Source organism: Gobio gobio, assembly GCF_949357685.1.
Source record: "Gobio gobio genome assembly, chromosome: 10".
NCBI classification, from domain to species: Eukaryota; Metazoa; Chordata; class Actinopteri; order Cypriniformes; family Gobionidae; genus Gobio; species Gobio gobio.
The window spans coordinates 37,871,129-37,889,839 of record NC_137116.1 but is presented as its reverse complement, the minus strand read 5'-3'; the positions used below and the strand labels follow the sequence as shown (position 1 = coordinate 37,889,839).

The following is an 18,711-nucleotide window of genomic DNA, read 5'->3' as shown; positions in this document are numbered from 1 at the left end:
TGCGGGACAAATACGGGACGTATTTGCACAACTCTCTAGTTGAAATTCCAGTAAAAATAATTATATTGTAAATGATACTGTTACCATGATATAAAATTACTCATACTGTGATATAAGATTTGGTCATACCGCCCACCCCTAGTGTGAAAATTTGTCTTTGGCTGGCAGGGAAGATCATGCAAATTCATTTAATACCACTTTTCACTCTGTTTCTCTCTCATTCATGCTCTCAATCAAAGATGAATGCATCTTGTAGACTCAATTTTTACAGCAGTCCCTCTCTTTATCTTCCTTGTTTCCACTGCTGAAAAAGGGCAACAGTTTTTGGATCGATCTCATTACTATACATAACTGTTTAGCAAGCATTTATCTGATCTGAACACTGCTCCTACAGCCGGGCATTCAGATCACTTGTTAAATTTTCAACACGTGTATGCAACCGTGAACATGGGCGGGATTCTGCTCCTCTAGTGCAAAGTTAATATGTGATTAAAAGAACAAAGGGCCAGTCTTGCCTAATGCTAATGAAGATGCTAATGGCCTATGAGAAAACGGCGCTAATAGGTGTAATACAGAACGTCGACTCACCTGAGGGAGTCTTTTACATCTGACAGATGCCAGTACACAACGCCAGTGCTCTGCCTCTCAACAGCTTTAAATAACATACAGCTTCTAAATGAGAGCTCACGCAGGGGGGGATGTCAACCTGCTAAGCAGAGGTCATATGCATAAAAGAACAAACTAGGTGACAGTGTTTCAGTGGCATAATCAGATCATGGCCAGAAATGAGGTGATAATGGATATTATGTAGCAGGTGACTAAAGTGGAATATGTTGGTGTTACTCTTAGTGTAAATGTTTAGCATAATGAAAACATCCTGAGGTCAGCAGCTTTAAGGTATATCTCGGGACAAAGTGTTTCTTAAGACTTGATTAATAACAGTATTGCCTCTACTAAATGTAAATGGACTGTGTGCTCTCATAAATTATCTTTAGGCTTTATTCCAAAACTTAGTGAGCTACCTACGCAAGCAGCACTTTTAAAACCCCCCTGTATTCAATCATTTTATCCCTTAAAACTCATCTTTGATCACTAAAATGACACGTATAAAGTTTTTTTTCCCTGTGAAAATGCCTTAAAATAGCTTGTAAATAGATGAATGGAAGAAATCATAACTGAATATGGCAGCAGTACCTGCCTTCCGAGTTAATTATATTTTCATAGATGTGGCAACACTCACTAGGGGGGCTGTAGGATTGGAATTACAGACTTAAGGTCAAAAGAAACATTGTTTATGATATCATTGTTGTCAGATTTTATTCCTCATTTTAAATGTGTTATTGTAACATGATTTGAACTAACATAAACATACAGGCATGTACAAATTGGGCTGAACTTGTGAATAAAAATAGCATACCTGGAAGTGTTATGAATTCAGCTGCCGAGAGGACTGACTTTTCGAAGGAAATTTTGAGAAATAAATAAATCTGTATTACAGTATAAAACTTTGGGGTCGGTCAGATTTTTTAAAGGGTTGGTAAAACACATTCTTTTGAAGGCTTGATTGTGTTTGTGGGGTGCACTGTAACGTGTTCATGCTTCGTTTAAAAAAAAAAATTATTATTTTTCATATATTTGACCTTTATTCTACACTGCTCTGTCCCTCCTTGTAAAACGGTCTGATGCTTTCCGGGTTGTATGAAGCCAGTCCCTCAAAAATACGCAGTGGGCTCAGATTGTTTAGCTGGCCCAGTGTGTTGTGATTCGCTAACCGCCTAGTGCACGTTTGTCGGAAACGTCACGCCCCTTACCGGAGGCTGTGCTTTGGTCAGTATTAGAAACAGTGGCGTCAATAAAACCATACCAATCTGAGCCCGAATCAGACCCAGAACATTTTAGTGAAGATGATTGAGCAGAACCTGTTCATTCCTCAAGAGTAAAGACTGCGGATCTATAGTGATCGCTACTGAATGGCACTTTTACTTTTGTATTTTTAGAACGATTATAGACAAATATCTGTCGCAAGAACTAACCCAAAACGAACACTAAACACTGGCTTTACTAGTACGTTAGCCAAATCACACACAGAACCATGTTTAGCATGCCTGTAGATAAACAATTCATAAAAGCTCTAATCAAAGAATCATTTACACTAATGCCAAGTTCGCTGTTGAGATTTTAACGTTAGTGTTTGTAACGTTAGGTGTTCGTCGGATAACGTTAAGTATGAATGAGCATTTAACAGACTGGTTTGCAGAATAGCGCTGTCATCTGTTTACTTCCTTGCTACAACCTATTACAGGAAAACACATCGATGAAATATAAATCAGACTTACAGGTTGTGGCCCGTAAACAGCTTCTGTTTGTAAATCCAGCTTTCAGGACAAGCCGTGGTGCATATCCTGCATTGAACTCGCAAAGATGGTGGAAGTTTTCCTCCGTGAAATGTGCAGCGCGCGCGTCGTGCATCCACGCACTGGCAGTGTTTGTCTTACGCAGCTGACGTTGTTCAAATCCGGCATTGAACTCGCGAAGATGGTGGAAGTTTTCCGCCGTGAGATGTGCTGCGGGAGCCCCGCACGCGCCTGTTTCCCTCCGTCTCAAACACACGTGCATATAACATGCTGTATGTTAAACGCTCTGCAATGCACCCCCGTCCCACAAGGAAGGCTGAACAGAGCAAGTACCCCAGACCTGAAATCCGGATGAAAATAACAGCATTTCCTTGGCATCGCGGCAACACCACTCCAGCCTAACTATACCACAACAGCGCCGCGATACAAAATGGCCTCACCCCCCCTTATTTAATATTCTCGGAGGAGGGGTTTATGTAAATATTGAGCCTGTTGATGTCACCAACCCTGGAGGAATGTCTGTAGTCGCCTGCTGGCCGTTTGTTGTAGTCCTTAGAAACTGATTTCTTTAAAAGCAAATATCTCCCTTTGCTTTAAACTTTGAACGTTTTAACTTTGCAGATGTTGTTTATGCTCAAGCAGCAACATTACACACTAGCTAAAGTTAGAATAGTGAAATCGCGGTTTACCACCCCTCTAAAATGTTTTTGAAAGGAGTCTTATGCTAACCAAGTCCGCATTTATTTGATAAAAATGCTGTAAAAACCGCAATATTGTGACATATATTATTACAATTCAAAATAACTTCACGACCAACCGACCGACCCCAAACTTGACCAATAGTGCACTTGTAATCAGTTTTACACATAACAAACCGTTCAATGTAGTTACTGGACTGTTTTAATTTACATTTGCGTATGCTATGTAATTTTATGTTTACTTGACTATCGCGTTTTTACCTTGGCAACATGCTAATGCCAAACTCTGTTGAAGACAAGCGAGTCGAGTCTGAGCATATTTGAAAGATGAACTGCTTCAAATCAGTAACAAAGCTCAATTTCTGTTTTTATCTGCTTTTTTCATATCATATTAGGTATCATTCGAATGCGTACAAACTCAAAATTCATCCTGTGAAAACCGTTTTGAAATTGGATGTTGTTACTATGAAAATGGTACTCTAAATTCTTTTAGCGGGCTCCTCCCCTAGTGGGTGGTGTCAGGTTTCAGATAACTACTTTATCATCAAAACCTTTTCTAATCTTGACAAAATGCATATCGTCGGTAAGGTCTGAGTTTCAAGGTTCCATATTTGGTGACTGTTTTGTGATAGAAGTGATATTTGGACAGAAATGTATTTATTTGTTACAGGAGAATGCATAAAAACATTAAATAGAATCTTTGACACCCGGTGGCTATTTTTAGAATAGCTATTGGCTATTGTTGTGATATCAACTTCAAATTTGGAACACAACTTGGTTAGACATATGGCTTTGATATTTTGATCTCAATTTTATAGTAAAAAAAGTATTTTATAAAACACTTTACAATAAGGTTCGTTAGTTAACATTAGTTAACTACATTAGTTAACATGAACTAATAATGAAGTGCACTTACAAAGCATTTATTTATCTTTGTTAATGTGAATTTCAACATTTACTAATGCATTATTAAAATCTTGTTAACATTAGTTAATGCACTGTGAACTAACATGAACAAACCATGAACGTCTGTATTTTTATTAACTAACGTTGACAAAAATTAACTAATGCTGAACAGGGGTGTTGTTCATGGTCAATTCATATTAACTAATGCATTAACCAATGTTAACTAATACAACCTTATTGTAAAGTGTTACCATATATTTTTATATAAAATAAATACATATTTAGTACAGTAAATTTGAACTTTCATACATTTAAAAAAAGAAAAAGTATGATAAAGTAATCATCTTTCACTTCAGCAATAATCTTCTGAGTGTCTTCTTTAAAGCAATATTTTCACATTCTCAAAAAAAAAAGGGGGGGGGGGGGGTGACATTTAAGGGGTTCTCTAGTTATTGTTGCCGAACACAAAGCCTGTTAAACTGAATCATAGAGGCCTTGACATCTAAAATTGCGATTATTGATTAAATCTAGATAATTATCTTATACATAGAACTTCTGTCAAGTAAATAACATCCCCTTTCAGACTGAACAATAACACTGACACTTCTGCTTATAAGAGGCAGCATTTAACACCAGGTCTGTGTGTAATGTGTCTGAAAATTGCTTGAAAGTGGTGAAATTGAGTCCTTTTTCTGGAAAACATTTCAGAATGGTGTTGAATGCCTCAGGCGTCCAAGCTAAAGGAATTCTAGAGTTGTTAAGGCACAATATACAATTACTCCTGCAGCGCTCACTCTGATTTCCTTTTTTTAAAGTAATAAACATAGTGTTTCCATACTTCTGCTTTTGTAAATTCATGCGTGTGCTGTGCAGCGATCGATTTTCCATACCGTGTTTTGACAAATACATCCATTGACTCATGTCACGGTAAAAGACAATATTAGAGGAATCTGTTAGGTGGCGTAGTCAGTTCTCACAGGCAAAAACAAAGAATGAAGCTTGCTTTTGCTGCTGGCTTTATGTGCAGACACTGAGTTATACAGGCTCTAATATTTTAATGAGTATGTTGAATGAGCACGTCCTCTCCATGCTATGTCTCAGCGCGAGGATCATGAATAAGTCAGGATTCTTTCTATGCTTTCTGAGGCGTTTAGCAACACACTCCATTTATGAAATATTTCGTAAATTCAGCAAGCAGACACAATTGAATATGTACTTCAGCAAAGATAATGTTTTTACCAGTCAATGCTATGAATTGAGGAAAAAGCATATTCCCATTTTTCTGAGAGGATGTTTCAGACAGTGGTGTTAATTGACAAGTGTGAGATGGAAAGCTTGTAACCTTCTATTGAGCTGCAAGAAGAAAGTGAAATTGCACTTTACTACTCTAAGGACACTTACCACAAAGGCTCTGAAATAAACAGAGTGGTAATGAAAAAACGACAATAAAAGTGTCAGTTGTTTGTTTGTGTGTTTACGGACTCTGCGACTCTCCCGTTGGAGGGGTTCTAGGGAATCGATGCTTAATTCTAATCGCACATTCTGAGGTTCTTTTTGATCTTCTGTTATCACTGTACTTTTAAAAAGCATAAATACTTAATTATTTCTGATGCACTTGAATGAAGTTCAATCCTAAGCCCATAAATGTATAAAGACAAGTCAGGAGCTGCAGTGTTTGAGTCTGTTGAGCAGAATCAAAGTGTCTTAATTAACAAGAGGTCTGTGTGTTTTGTGTAGAACTCTCAATAAGAGATTTCTATCGGCCCTAATACCCTGTGCTTCCTTTGAAGATATCTTTGATATACGGTATTGATGAACAGTGGGCTTTTATTCTTTCAAAAACGAAGAGCGAAAGAGATTTTGTCTCGAAAAAGATATTGCATTACCCTTGGATGGCAAGTCTTTGATATTGTGTACCTCATCCTTCGGATGGTTCCTCATATAATTCCCCTTTTATTGGTCCCGTATATGAACTATATGTTGTTCAGTCAAGGTCTTAGAAAGTTGAAGAAAATAATGTTTTTAAACCTCTTAACAGTCTAATTGTCTAAATGAATGTATAGATTAGTATCCACTTGGACTGAATGAAAATCATGATGAAGAGGGTATGACTATCATCTCCATTATCTCTTGAGGGTCTTTTCTCCACTTTGAACCTTTGCCTTTTTGTCTTTTTTCAAAAAGCACTTCTAATAAAGTTTAAGTTGACCCCATTCTCTACATAAATGATTGATCTGTTCATTTTCTGGTCAAAATCTGGATGCAATCAATAGACACATTTTTTTTTTTTTTTGTTATTTACATTTGATTCTAGTTTGAATCACATTTGAAGTTGATATTATTGCATTAAATGCTGATATGTTGTTTTGTATGCACATTCATTTGCCAATTTATGTTGGATATCCATTTTTCTGTGGATTTTCTTGTATCACTTCCCCTAAAACTCAGACTGATTCTTGCTCACAGAAAGTATTTTCTTATGATCCTTCCAGAGAGCAGCGGCCGATGTCTCTCTGTCTGTCTCGTGATGACGAACCTTTGGCTGGGCTGGAAGCGTTGCCGTTCAGGCTAATGCAGCAGGACTGCACAGCGGTAAAGACTCTTCTGCTGCGGTTACGCAGGACCCTGCAGGAGGTAATGTTCCACACTGACAGTTGATATATGAAGCTGCTATGGCCTTCATCATGGGTACATTAGAACAGGTAGAAGAGCTCTCGGTGCCCTGCCAGTTTCATGCCTCATCGTTCAGGGCTAACACCAGGATATCACACTCAAAAGGGCCACATTCAGTCAGTAAGTAGACCTTGTAGTAGAGTTAACACCATACTTGATTTGACACCAATGAAAACAAGGCTGTGAGAGGTAGAAAAGCATACCAGAGTGTTGATTTGTTCAGCCAGTGAAACATTACAGTAAGTACTTCTGTACAGGCCTAGTATCATTTGTTTGCAGATTCATTTTTTTGTGTTTGACTTAACTATCCAAATACGTTTTGAATGCACTTTTTATATTTTTGTAAAATTAATATGCTTTTCATAGAAATGTATTTGTGTCATATTGGTTACTGGCCTATATTTTATTTATATTTATATTTTTGATAGGTATCGGTTTGTGTATTTAATTGTACATTTCCAATATTTTTACATTTACTTTAATTTAATTATTATTATTTTTCATGACAAAACACTAATATGACACTCTTCAATGTAATCTTTAGCAAATCTTAAAATGAATATTCATATTTCTTTTGATGCCTGAATTCTCTTTATATATATATATATAATATTTATATTTATATATATATATATATATATATTTATATATTTATTTATATATTTATTTATATATTTATATATTTATATATTTATATATTTATATATTTATATATTTATATATTTATTTATTTATTTATTTATTTATTTATTGTTTTAAAGGTACACTGTAACCTTTTTTTTTGTGTTCAAAATTAACATTTAAATAATGACTAAATACATAATCAATCCTTCTGAAACGTGTTTGTCTTACCCTGATTTACTATGGAAGTCTATTATAAGTGTTTATATTTTAGACCTGACAGGATGGTTTTCACAGGAACTACGTGTATGGTGTGGGAGTCGCATAAGTTAGTTGTCACAACAAGTAAGACAGGTTGACAGGGAAAATGTTAAATCTCAAACCTCCGGGAATCACCCATTTTAAACAAATGCTGAACAGAGGAGAGTCTGCTGGCAAAAAAAGAATGCGACAGCGCTTGTAATAAAACAAGAATCAACATTGGCCTAGCTTTTTCGGAGATTTGAAATGTTGTAAAAGCGACACGGAGATGGAGTTAGCTCAAAGGGGAAATGTTAATAATTTATACATGACTCATTATGATTAATTATGAACATTTGAATCAGTTAATGGGATTAACTTGATGTAGCTACATTAACATTACAATCAATCAGTTCATCCTGTGAACACTCAGTATTGATTATTAATTAATTCTATGAGTAGGGTATTTTTCATTGCCACAGAAAAAAAAAATCCTTAGCATTTACAGCTCTTAGAGCGTGTAACAAATCGATCATTTAAGTGACAATTTATTTGCAGACTGGGAGTCAGAACCAAATATGTTTTGTGCACAAGTTTTATTAACTAAATCACAAACGCATAACTAATCTAACAAAAACATACACAAAAGCACACATATACATGGGGTAGAATGGAAAGTGAAAGTGACTGAAAAAAAACGGAGAGGATACAGAGGAGTGAAGCTATGGAAAAAGAGTCTAACACCTGGGAGAACCATAGTTATGACTGCAAGCTCCTTTGGAACAAAGGGGTTCACAGCTTTAACTAAATAAACGTATAAGTCGCAGAGACACTACAGGCATAACACACTTTTTTTCATGCATCTGTCAATTTTGAGATTTTGGGCTTTTTGGCTTTTCTTAGTGTTTTTTTCAAACTAGTGAAAAGAAAACATCCAATATACACTTTTAAGAGTATCTTTTTATAGCACTTTATATTTGCGTGTGTAGATTTCAATTACAGTACATATCTTTAAAGGCCGTTTTCGCAAAATGATTCAGAAATCTCCACTTCAGCAGCACTTACATAAACAAAACTTTACAGATTTATATGCTATATTCTGATCTATAGATCTATATTCTGAAGGCTTTTACAGGGGTTTGTTCTTATATATAATTGCCTAATTAAAAATATTTTTTTTTGGCTGTTGACTATTTTCCGATTTGTGGAGTGATAGAAAGAGATCCAAAATCCCCTCTGTAAAAATCTTTGAGTCTAATATGTCAAAAAAAAATAAAAAAATAAAACAAGAATTTTGAACCTGACTTTATCCAATGTTTAGACTTATGTTCTGTATGCAAATTAGTGCATATTTAATTAGATAATGCCTCATTTGCATTTTTAAACTTAACATTTCAGAAAACCGTTTTCGATTCTTAATGTAATCAATCAACTGTGGAGGTATTGTTATATCAGTAAAATTTTTTTACCCTATTCACCTGCTGTGAATTTAGATTTAGATCATCAGCTTAGGAGAGAGCACCATGAACTGCATTACTATTGACAGGCTGTGTCTGAAAGCTTAGGCAGCTGACTTGCTACCTCGCTGCCTTATCAGGCAATGACTTGGCACAGTGTTAGCATTTGCACACTTTTAACATTTTTCAGTTTTCGGGCACAGCTAGGGTCCCTAGCAGTGTTCACTACTCCCTACTAATTTGCAGATTTGCGCAACGTCATCACACTCAGACTCTATTAGCAATTATTCGAAAAGTTTGAGGTATGATATAATGTACAAATAATATACAGTTTACATAGTGTACCTATCCTTTAATTATCATTTATTTAGACAAAATATAGTATAGAACTTTACAACTGTCGTAGGTAGTAGGTCAATGATCGACTTTGTGGTCGTTTCATCTGATCTGCGGCCGTATGTCTTGGACACTCGGGTGAAGAGAGGGGCGGAGCTGTCAACTGATCACCACCTGGTGGTGAGTTGGATCCGATGGCGGGGGAGGAAGCTGTATAGACTCGGTAGACCCAAACGTACTGTGAGGGTCTGCTGGGAACGTTTGGCCGAGTCTCCTGTCAGAGAGATCTTCAACTCCTGCCTCCGGCAGAGCTTCGACCGGATCCCGAGGGAGGCTGGAGATATTGAGTCCGAGTGGACCATGTTCTCCACCTCCATTGTCAAAGCGGCTGCTCGGAGCTGTGGACGCAAGGTCTCCGGTGCCTGTCGAGGCGGCAATCCCCGAACCCGGTGGTGGACACCGGAAGTAAGGGATGCCGTCAAGCTGAAGAAGGAGTCCTATCGGGCCTGGCTGGCTTGTGGGACTCCTGAGGCAGCTGACAGGTACCGACAGGCTAAAAGGACTGCAGCCCAGGTGGTCGTGGAGGCAAAAACTCGGGCCTGGGAGGAGTTCGGTGAGGCCATGGAAAAAGACTATCGGCTGGCCTCGAAGAGATTCTGGCAAACCGTCCGGCGCCTCAGGAGGGGGAAGCAGTGCCCTACCAACGCTGTTTACAGTGGCGATGGGCGGCTGTTGACCTCGACTGGGGATGTTGTCGGACGGTGGAAGGAATACTTCGAGGATCTCCTCAATCCCGCCGTCACGTCTTCCATTGAGGAAGCAGAGGCTGGGGGCTCAGAGGAGGACTCGTCCATCACCCGGGCTGAAGTCACCGAGGTGGTCAAGAAACTCCTCGGTGGCAAGGCACCGGGGGTGGATGAGATCCGCCCTGAGTACCTCAAGTCTCTGGATGTTGTGGGGCTGTCTTGGCTGACACGCCTCTGCAGCATCGCGTGGCGGTCGGGGACAGTGCCTCTGGGATGGCAGACCGGGGTGGTGGTCCCTCTTTTTAAGAAGGGGGACCGGAGGGTGTGTTCCAACTATAGGGGGATCACACTTCTCAGCCTCCCCGGGAAAGTCTATGCCAGGGTACTGGAGAGGAGAATCCGGCCGATAGTGGAACCTCGGATTCAGGAGGAACAGTGTGGTTTTCGTCCTGGTCGCGGAACACTGGACCAGCTCTATACCCTCTACAGGGTGCTGGAGGGTTCATGGGAGTTTGCCCAACCAGTCCACATTTGTTTTGTGGATTTGGAGAAGGCATTCGACTGTGTCCCTCGCGACGTCCTGTGGAGGGTGCTGGGGGAATATGGGGTCCGGGGTCCTTTGCTGAGGGCTGTCCGGTCCCTGTATGACCGAAGCAGGAGTTTGGTCCGCATTGCCGGCAGTAAGTCAGACTTGTTCCCGGTGCATGTTGGACTCCGGCAGGGCTGCCCTTTGTCGCCGGTTCTGTTCATAATTTTTATGGACAGAATTTCTAGGCGCAGCCAAGGGCCGGAGGGTGTCAGGTTTGGGGACCACACGGTTTCGTCTCTGCTCTTTGCGGATGACGTTGTCGTGTTGGCCCCTTCTAACCAGGACCTTCGGCATGCATTGGGACGGTTTGCAGCCGAGTGTGAAGCGGCTGGGATGGGGATCAGCACCTCCAAATCCGAGGCCATGGTCCTCAGTCGGAAAAGGGTGGCTTGCCCACTCCAGGTTGGTGGAGAGTTCCTGCCCCAAGTGGAGGAGTTTAAGTATCTAGGGGTCTTGTTCACGAGTGAGGGGAGGATGGAACGGGAGATTGACAGACGGATCGGTGCAGCTTCTGCAGTAATGCGGTCGATGTACCGGTCTGTCGTGGTGAAGAAAGAGCTAAGCCGTAAGGCGAAGCTCTCGATTTACCGGTCAATCTAGGTTCCTACTCTCACCTATGGTCATGAGCTTTGGGTCATGACCGAAAGGACAAGATCCCGGATACAGGCGGCCGAAATGAGCTTTCTCCGCAGGGTGGCTGGGCGCTCCCTTAGAGATAGGGTGAGAAGCTCAGTCACTCGGGAGGAACTCGGAGTAGAGCCGCTGCTCCTCCACATCGAGAGGGGACAGCTGAGGTGGCTCGGGCATCTGTTCCGGATGCCTCCTGAACGCCTTCCCGGGAAGGTGTTTCGGGCATGTCCAACCGGGAGGAGGCCCCGGGGAAGACCGAGGACACGCTGGAGGGACTATGTCTCCCGGCTGGCCTTGGAACGCCTCGGTGTCCCCCCGGAAGAGCTAGAGGAAGTGTGTAGGGAGAGGGAAGTCTGGGCATCTCTGCTTAGACTGCTGCCCCCGCGACCCGGCCCCGGATAAGCGGAAGAAGATGGATGGATGGATGGAACTTTACAACTGTGTCCCTACTCTTTCAGAACAGGGATGAAGAGTTTTAGTTCTGTTGTGGTAGTAATATACAAATTTATTGAATGCTTTTTGAGTAACCATGATAAAAAAAATAAATAAAAAAAAATCTTGGTGTCATCCCTTACTGTTAATATTAGTAATGCTCACCCGACTTTATTTATTGACCAGAACACCCGCATTTCCATTCCACATTCATCCAACTCGTAGCTGCATGAACTCAGTTTTATATTCCCTCACAATAACAATCACTTTCCTCAGTGAAGGTCCAGAGAACCGTGCACAACAGAGGAACATGAATATTGAAGAGGAAGTTCTTTGGCCTCTTTACTGACTCTTCTCATTAACATGTAAATTAGCCATCTTCCTTCAGCTTTTGTAAACTACACTGTAATAAAAATCAAAACGACTTATGCACTTTTGCATTTGGTTTTATTTGCTTGGCCACAGAGTTTAAGCATAGCCTGTTCTTTCTGTTTTTTTCTGTGTCTTTTGGTCATTTGATGATACCTCGTTTTTGACTAATTCAGAGGAGTGTGTTCAAAAAGTTCAGAGGTTTTGATTGTCAAATGTAAAATAGTAAATGTGAAATTACCATAGATTGTCTGCTCGCACAGAAAAGCTCTCGAGTCAAGACCATCTAACCTCTCAGACATTTTTGAATGTTACCTAGGCTTGAATCAAATAGCTCTTATACCTTTGAACATTTTGTACTGTATTGCCTATTGGCATTCAGAACCTGGCAATACTTCCTTCGTGGATTAAACTGGCTTTTTGTTGTTGTTTTTTGCGTCCTGCCTGGTTCATTTACATAACTATTGCATTTCCCACCAGCAAAAACAGTTCAGTCCGTGTGCATATATAACCATTTTGATAATTACTTCATATTCAGAGCAGAGATTTTTATATTGAGCAGGTTAAATTCTTAAATTACAGTTTTGTATTTTTCAGAAAATCACTTTGGCTCTACTTGTTTTGTTGTTTAGCTGTTTTTGTTTGAATGTACTGGGATAGTGAAACGTTTGTCTTGCTTTTGCTTTTATACCTTCCTGATTACCTCAATATGTTTGCACTTTTCATTACAGTTTTCTTGTCCTCTCCTTGCACTCAAAATGCAGGCATAGAAAACACATTAATCAAAAGCAGCACATGCAGGATCAGTCTTGAATTCGTAGTAATTATGGGGTCTGAAATGCTGCTTAAAATTCATTCACGTTTGCTGTGAAACATTTACCAAAATGACATTGTAATGGTTGTTACATTGCACCTTGTTTGAAATCTATAGACCTGTTTAAACTAGTACTTGATTTTAGTCTCCTCATTTTCTTTTTTTTTTGTATTTTTCCTGCAAGTGGAGCTGCATGTCATGGGCCTTCTCCAAACCCACTCACAAATGTTGCTTCTTTATAAAAGCATTGATACGGAGATGCACCTTACAGAGAACTGCTATTTTTTGTTTTTGTTTATTTAGATTTTTTTTTAAAGTGAATTTTGTTTGATTTTGCTTATTTATAAAAAAAATTGCTCTTTATTTTGGCCAAAATAAGAAAGGAAAAAAAAGTCATCCTCTTTAGCAGTGCAGTATAGAGTGGTGTAGCTATGACGTCACTTTGTAGTTTGCATCGCACTGGTTCTCTCGCGAAAAATAGGATTTTCTTTTGGATTATCGCAAAAAGCAAGCACTGTGATCAGCAAAAGTTTATTATTCTTACACGTTTTGTCCATCAAGATAATTGTCACAGATGAACACAACTTTTATTCATTTTGAAGCCTAAATGCAGTCGCCAGAAGTAAAAAGCTAAAGGTAGGCTTTGAACGAACTACACCACGGTCCCGCGATTTCAACGTCACTATCACTAAGCTTTTTGCAACTCTTTTCAGTTTTTATCTCAAAACATTTTCCCATAACGTTTGAGTTAGACTAGTTTATAAGAGCACCATTATGAGCCTAATGAGGGTGTAAAAGCAGACTGAGCATACCTTTTCTGCGTAATGATGTTTAATCTCCTCGACAGCCTCTGTAGTCCCATTTAGCCACTTGTTAGCAACCGCCTTTTTCAAGACACGTAACAGCTTTAAAAAAATCACGATTGCGGTAATACTGATGTATTTTTATGTCGTAGAATAAAACGTGAAAGGGCCTTGAGCTTGTGTTCACCATAAACCTTATTTCAGCCTTTTAACCAAAATCCCATTTAAAAAAGAACATTGACTTCGGGACGAGGGAACCGGAAGTGCTAAAATGCTAACTCGCTTCTGCGTTTTGGCCTATGAGGTGATTTTCATACCTGCACCACTCTATTTTGTGTGTGTGTGTGTGTGTGTGTGTGTGTATGTTTTTTTTGTATCTAACCAGTAGGGATGCACCGAAATTTCAGCCAACATTTTTTTATCTTCCGGAAAATACATGCCGCCTCAGTGTTCAGTGCTCAGGTTTCACTCTCGCTGTAGCCGTTATCACTACGCGGTGTGATGCTCCGCTCAATATTGCGCTCTATGCACGTGCAGAGCTCAGGTGCTCACGGCCCATGTGAACCATGTTGTGTATTGGGTATCAAGAGCTAACAATGAAAAACACTTTTCGGCATTTATTGATCTTGATTAATATTAATTTCTGCATATACACTTTAACATTTAAAGTTGTATAGATTAACATTATTAAATACATTATGAATGAACATGAACAAATATGAATAAAAAATGAACAGTAATATATTAAAAAGCTAATGCATGGGGTTATGGGAGTACATGGAATAAATAAAGCAATATTTTATGAGTGCAAATTATATTTTGAAGGCTGTCTTGATCAGAAATTTAAAAACAAACTTAATAATACTGTGTTGCAACCTCATTTAGTGAGATAAGCTGAATATTATTTACAGTTTGTTTTTAATAGTTATTTTCTTTTCATGTCTCATTAAATATTAAGATGTATTCTCTTTTGCCTTTCAGAGCACTGAGATCAGTCCTGCCAGCAGCCTTCACTCGCTACCCATAAGCCCCTGCAGTGAGAAATCCCTCCCCTTTAAGGTAATCGTCCTCATTCGGTGTTGTGCCTTGTTTCTTTTCTATTAACAATGTGGATGAACGCATTCTTTGCTGATGCGGTGTCACTGGTGGATCCCACTACTTTGATTTAAAAGGCTCACTTTCAATTTTTCTTCCCTGAAGATTTCAAAGCCCATAGATAAAACCTAATGACGGTGCTAAATGACTGCATTGAGACAGAGGTCTCTCTGTTTTATGTAGTTAATTTTCCTACTCCGTTGTGCTTCTCCTAAACACACTCTACTCTTTTCATTCTGGCCTCTCTCTTTGATACAATTTGAGTTAGATTTTTCTCCACCATCAATAGAATTTCCCCACTATCTTGATGAGATTATTTGATTACGTGTCCTGATCTTGTGGAGATGGGCTAGGACTGTCATTGGGAGAGGTTTATGATTTTGCATGAGGAGATTTTGCTTGGAAGAAGAGGATTTTGTTTTTCATCAGGACTTTTTTTTTTTTTTTTTTTTTTACGACGTGGAAATGAGGTCTGCGTCTTTCTCTGTCCTCCTTACTGACCTACATGGAGTGCTAACAGAAGCGACGGTTGCGGCAGCGAATCACGTGACATTCCGGCTCATCCGTAGCCTAGCGCCACACAGCGGGAGAGGGAGATGCTTAGAATAGGACGCCATGCATTCTGACATTGTGTTCAACTGACAGGAGAGGGGTGGGACTTGTCCTGATTCATTCCATTAAAAAAAGGAAAAAATTCCCGATTTTAAAAATAAAGCCCTAGAACCCACCTGAGACTGAACCGTGTCACTTTTCGTCCTACTTTTATCAGAGAACTTCTCTCACCAAACATTTGTTATCCCCACCTTCTTAATAATTAGAGCCTGCGGAACGAGTTCTCCTGCGGCGAGAGCATGGCATCGGTTAAGGGAATAATGGAGCCTCTTGCTCTGCATCTTGGTAAAATTAGCTCGGACTGGAGTACCAAACTCATTCGTCCTGGTGTCCCTGTCAGCTGCGCATTAATAACTCCTTAAGTGAGTGTAGGTGTGCCCACCACTCTGAGGGTGTCCTGTTTGAAGTTTATAACATCACAAACCTCCTTAGACAGAAATAATTGAGGACATCTATCACATTTACTCCTTTTTATGCCTCCGTTCAAAGTACATGAGTGAAATGCTCTGTGCTTCTCTAATATTATACCATTCTTGGTAATGAAACTGCCTGGTAGGTCTGGGCAATATAGCAAAAAAATATCTTTTTTATTATATTTTTTTTTTTCTCTTCAGCCTTTTAATAACATAATGACATGCAGCACACTACCATTCAAATGTGTGCGGTTACTAATATATGTATATTTTAGTCTATTATGCTCACCAAGGCTGTTTTTATTTGATCAGAAATACAATACAAACAGTAATATTAGCATTTAAAATATTTGTTTTCTATTTGAATGTAAAGTATTCCTGTGATGGCGAAAAGTTACCCCCCCCCATCCAGGATAATTTGATTAATATAAAGTTCAAAAGAACAGCATTTTTTAGAAATGGGAATCTTTTGTATTTGTTCAATTTATTACATCCTTGCTGAATAAAAGTATTATTTTCTTTCCAAAAAGGGGGAGGGGGGGACATCTTACTAACCACAAACCTTTGAACGGTAGTGTGTGTGTGTGTGTCTGTGTTATCTTCTGTTTTCGTCTTTAGTGGGTGATTTAAAAAAAAAAAAAAATGTTTTTACATTTATTTATTCTTTCCTTCTCATTTAGTCAAACCATATTGTTTGACCACACAGTCATAGTATCCAATACGATTCAGAATAAGGTAAAATAAGCTAACATTTTCCTCATTTTTTAAATTACACTGAGGAACTTTTCTATTTTATTTAGAACCAGTATACAATATATAAGGCTTCAAGATCCCAGCAAAGATGGATGAATTGTTACAAGCACAATATTTATATATATATAATATATAAACTAAAGTTTTAACTACAGCATTTAATTAATTGCTTCAATATGAGTGAATGAGTTCAAATTAGACAGTATTGAAACAACATCTCTGTCATAGGAAGGATAGCAAAACTAATCTAATTACATGGTCTTTAGGAAAGCAAATGTTATTATTTATTTTTTTTGCCCAGACCTACCACCAGGATACTTTCGACTGCATCATTTGCAGCGATGTTAAGTGTTGCCTTTATTAGGTCCTTCGTCCCCTTCTTGCCTCAAGTATTTTATCTAGGACAGACAGATGGAGGAGCCACTCAAATGCAGCTTTACAGAACAGGGTACAGACCCAGCTCTGTCCTGTGTATTGTGTATATATGTGTGTGTGTGTGTGTGTGTGTGTGTGTGTGTGTATGCAACTGTGACCAAACGTCTCTCTAGAGGTCCTCCATGGAACTGCACAGATAAAGTGCCTCTTGTTAAACCTCTATAATTAAGATATAATTAAATATTCCCCACAGGCAGGGATTTAGAGGATGTTACATTCTGCCTGTTTGCTGCATACGTGGCTGAGTACATGACCTTTTTTGTATTTGACTTTTTTCTTTTTTTTAATTAATTAATTTTTTTAATACTTTATTATTTTATGTACACTACTATTCAAAAGTTTGGGGTCAGTAAGAAATGTTATCCAGCAAAGATGCATTAAATTGATCAAAATTAAATAAATGGTGTTTTTTAAACGTTCTATTGATCAAAGAATCCTGAAAAATGTTATCATGGTTTCCTCAAAAATATTAAGCAGCACAGCTATTTTTAACATTGGTAATAATGTTTCTTGAGCACCAAAGACGCGGCAACCTCCCGCAGTTTCTCTTGAAGCCAATACGGAAGTGACATATACTGCAATTCATCGGCTGGCCGCTAGGGACAGGCTCCAGAAGGGAGCAGAATCTCATTGAGCCCCATGTTAAAATGGCCAACTTAACAGCAGAATAAAACATGTTTACAGCGTGGTACAAATTGTGGTTTTGGTCTATACGGCTAATTTTGCCCTTCATGACAACTGTGAGAGTGGTGAATTTTTTTTATAACTCATTCGTTTACATTATATAAAGCATTAAAGTTCTGCATAATTAAGGGCGTGGCCACTTTGAGTGACAGGTGGATAGCCATTTATCTGCTGTCTGTTAGTCATCGCGTCACTTCAGCTCTGCCCACGTCCCGCCTTTTTGCCCGTTTTCTGTTATCCAGGAGTGACGCGCTGCCAAGATGGCAATGGCCATCTTGTCCATACTTTGCGCTTCAGAACGGCTCATCAGAATCCTATGGGTGACATCACGGACACTACGTCCATATTTTTTACAGTCTATGGCACCAAATCAGCATATTAGAAGGATTTCTGAAGGATCATGTGACACTGAAGACTGGAGTAATGATGCTGAAAATTCAGCTTTGCCATCACAGAAATAAATTCCATTTTAACATAGTTAAACAGTTGTTTTAAATTGTAATAATAATTCTCAATATTGCTGGATTTTACTGCATTTTTGATCAAAAAACTGACCTCAAAGTTTTGAATGGAAGTGTATATTCGTAGACTGCCATTCAGAAGTTTGGAATCATATAGATATTTTTATTTTAATGAAAGAAACCGATGCTTCTGTTTAGCCAGTGTAGCATTTAATTGATCATAAAAGCAGTCAAAAGTACACATTGGAAATTGCAATGCAATGACTTTAGTAGTCTCTCTTTTTTTTTTTTTGCAAGTGTACACCAACTCGAAAGTGTCAGATGTTGGTTTTTAAATGTCTAAACAAAAACAAAGAATATCTCCTTAATTTGATCGATGAAGGCTGTTTCATGCACAACAGTCTCGACGGAAGAAAGCAGACAGTATCTAACCAGGACAGAGATAGAAGTGAATAGCCCTGCTCCACAACAACAAGAGGACAAGTACATCAGAGACTCTAGTTTGGGAAACAAACCCCTCACTGGTGCTCAGCTGGATGCTTCATTGAACAGTGCTCACTAAACACCAGCTTCAATTGTAACAGTGAAGG

The 18,711-nt window shown here is 39.0% G+C and overlaps 1 protein-coding gene across 4 annotated transcripts in view; it reads left to right on the top strand.

Moving 5' to 3' along the window:
- The window catches only part of ccser1 (coiled-coil serine-rich protein 1), a 99,527-nt gene that overhangs the window by 32,587 nt on the left and 48,229 nt on the right, over positions 1 to 18,711 (top strand). For all 4 annotated transcript variants that reach the window (XM_079827221.1, XM_079827222.1, XM_079827219.1 and 1 more), the window contains 2 exons: positions 6,451 to 6,592; positions 14,650 to 14,727. In XM_079827221.1, coding sequence (XP_079683347.1) covers positions 6,451 to 6,592; positions 14,650 to 14,727 — 220 coding nt within the window. The remainder of the gene's footprint in view (positions 1 to 6,450; positions 6,593 to 14,649; positions 14,728 to 18,711) is intronic.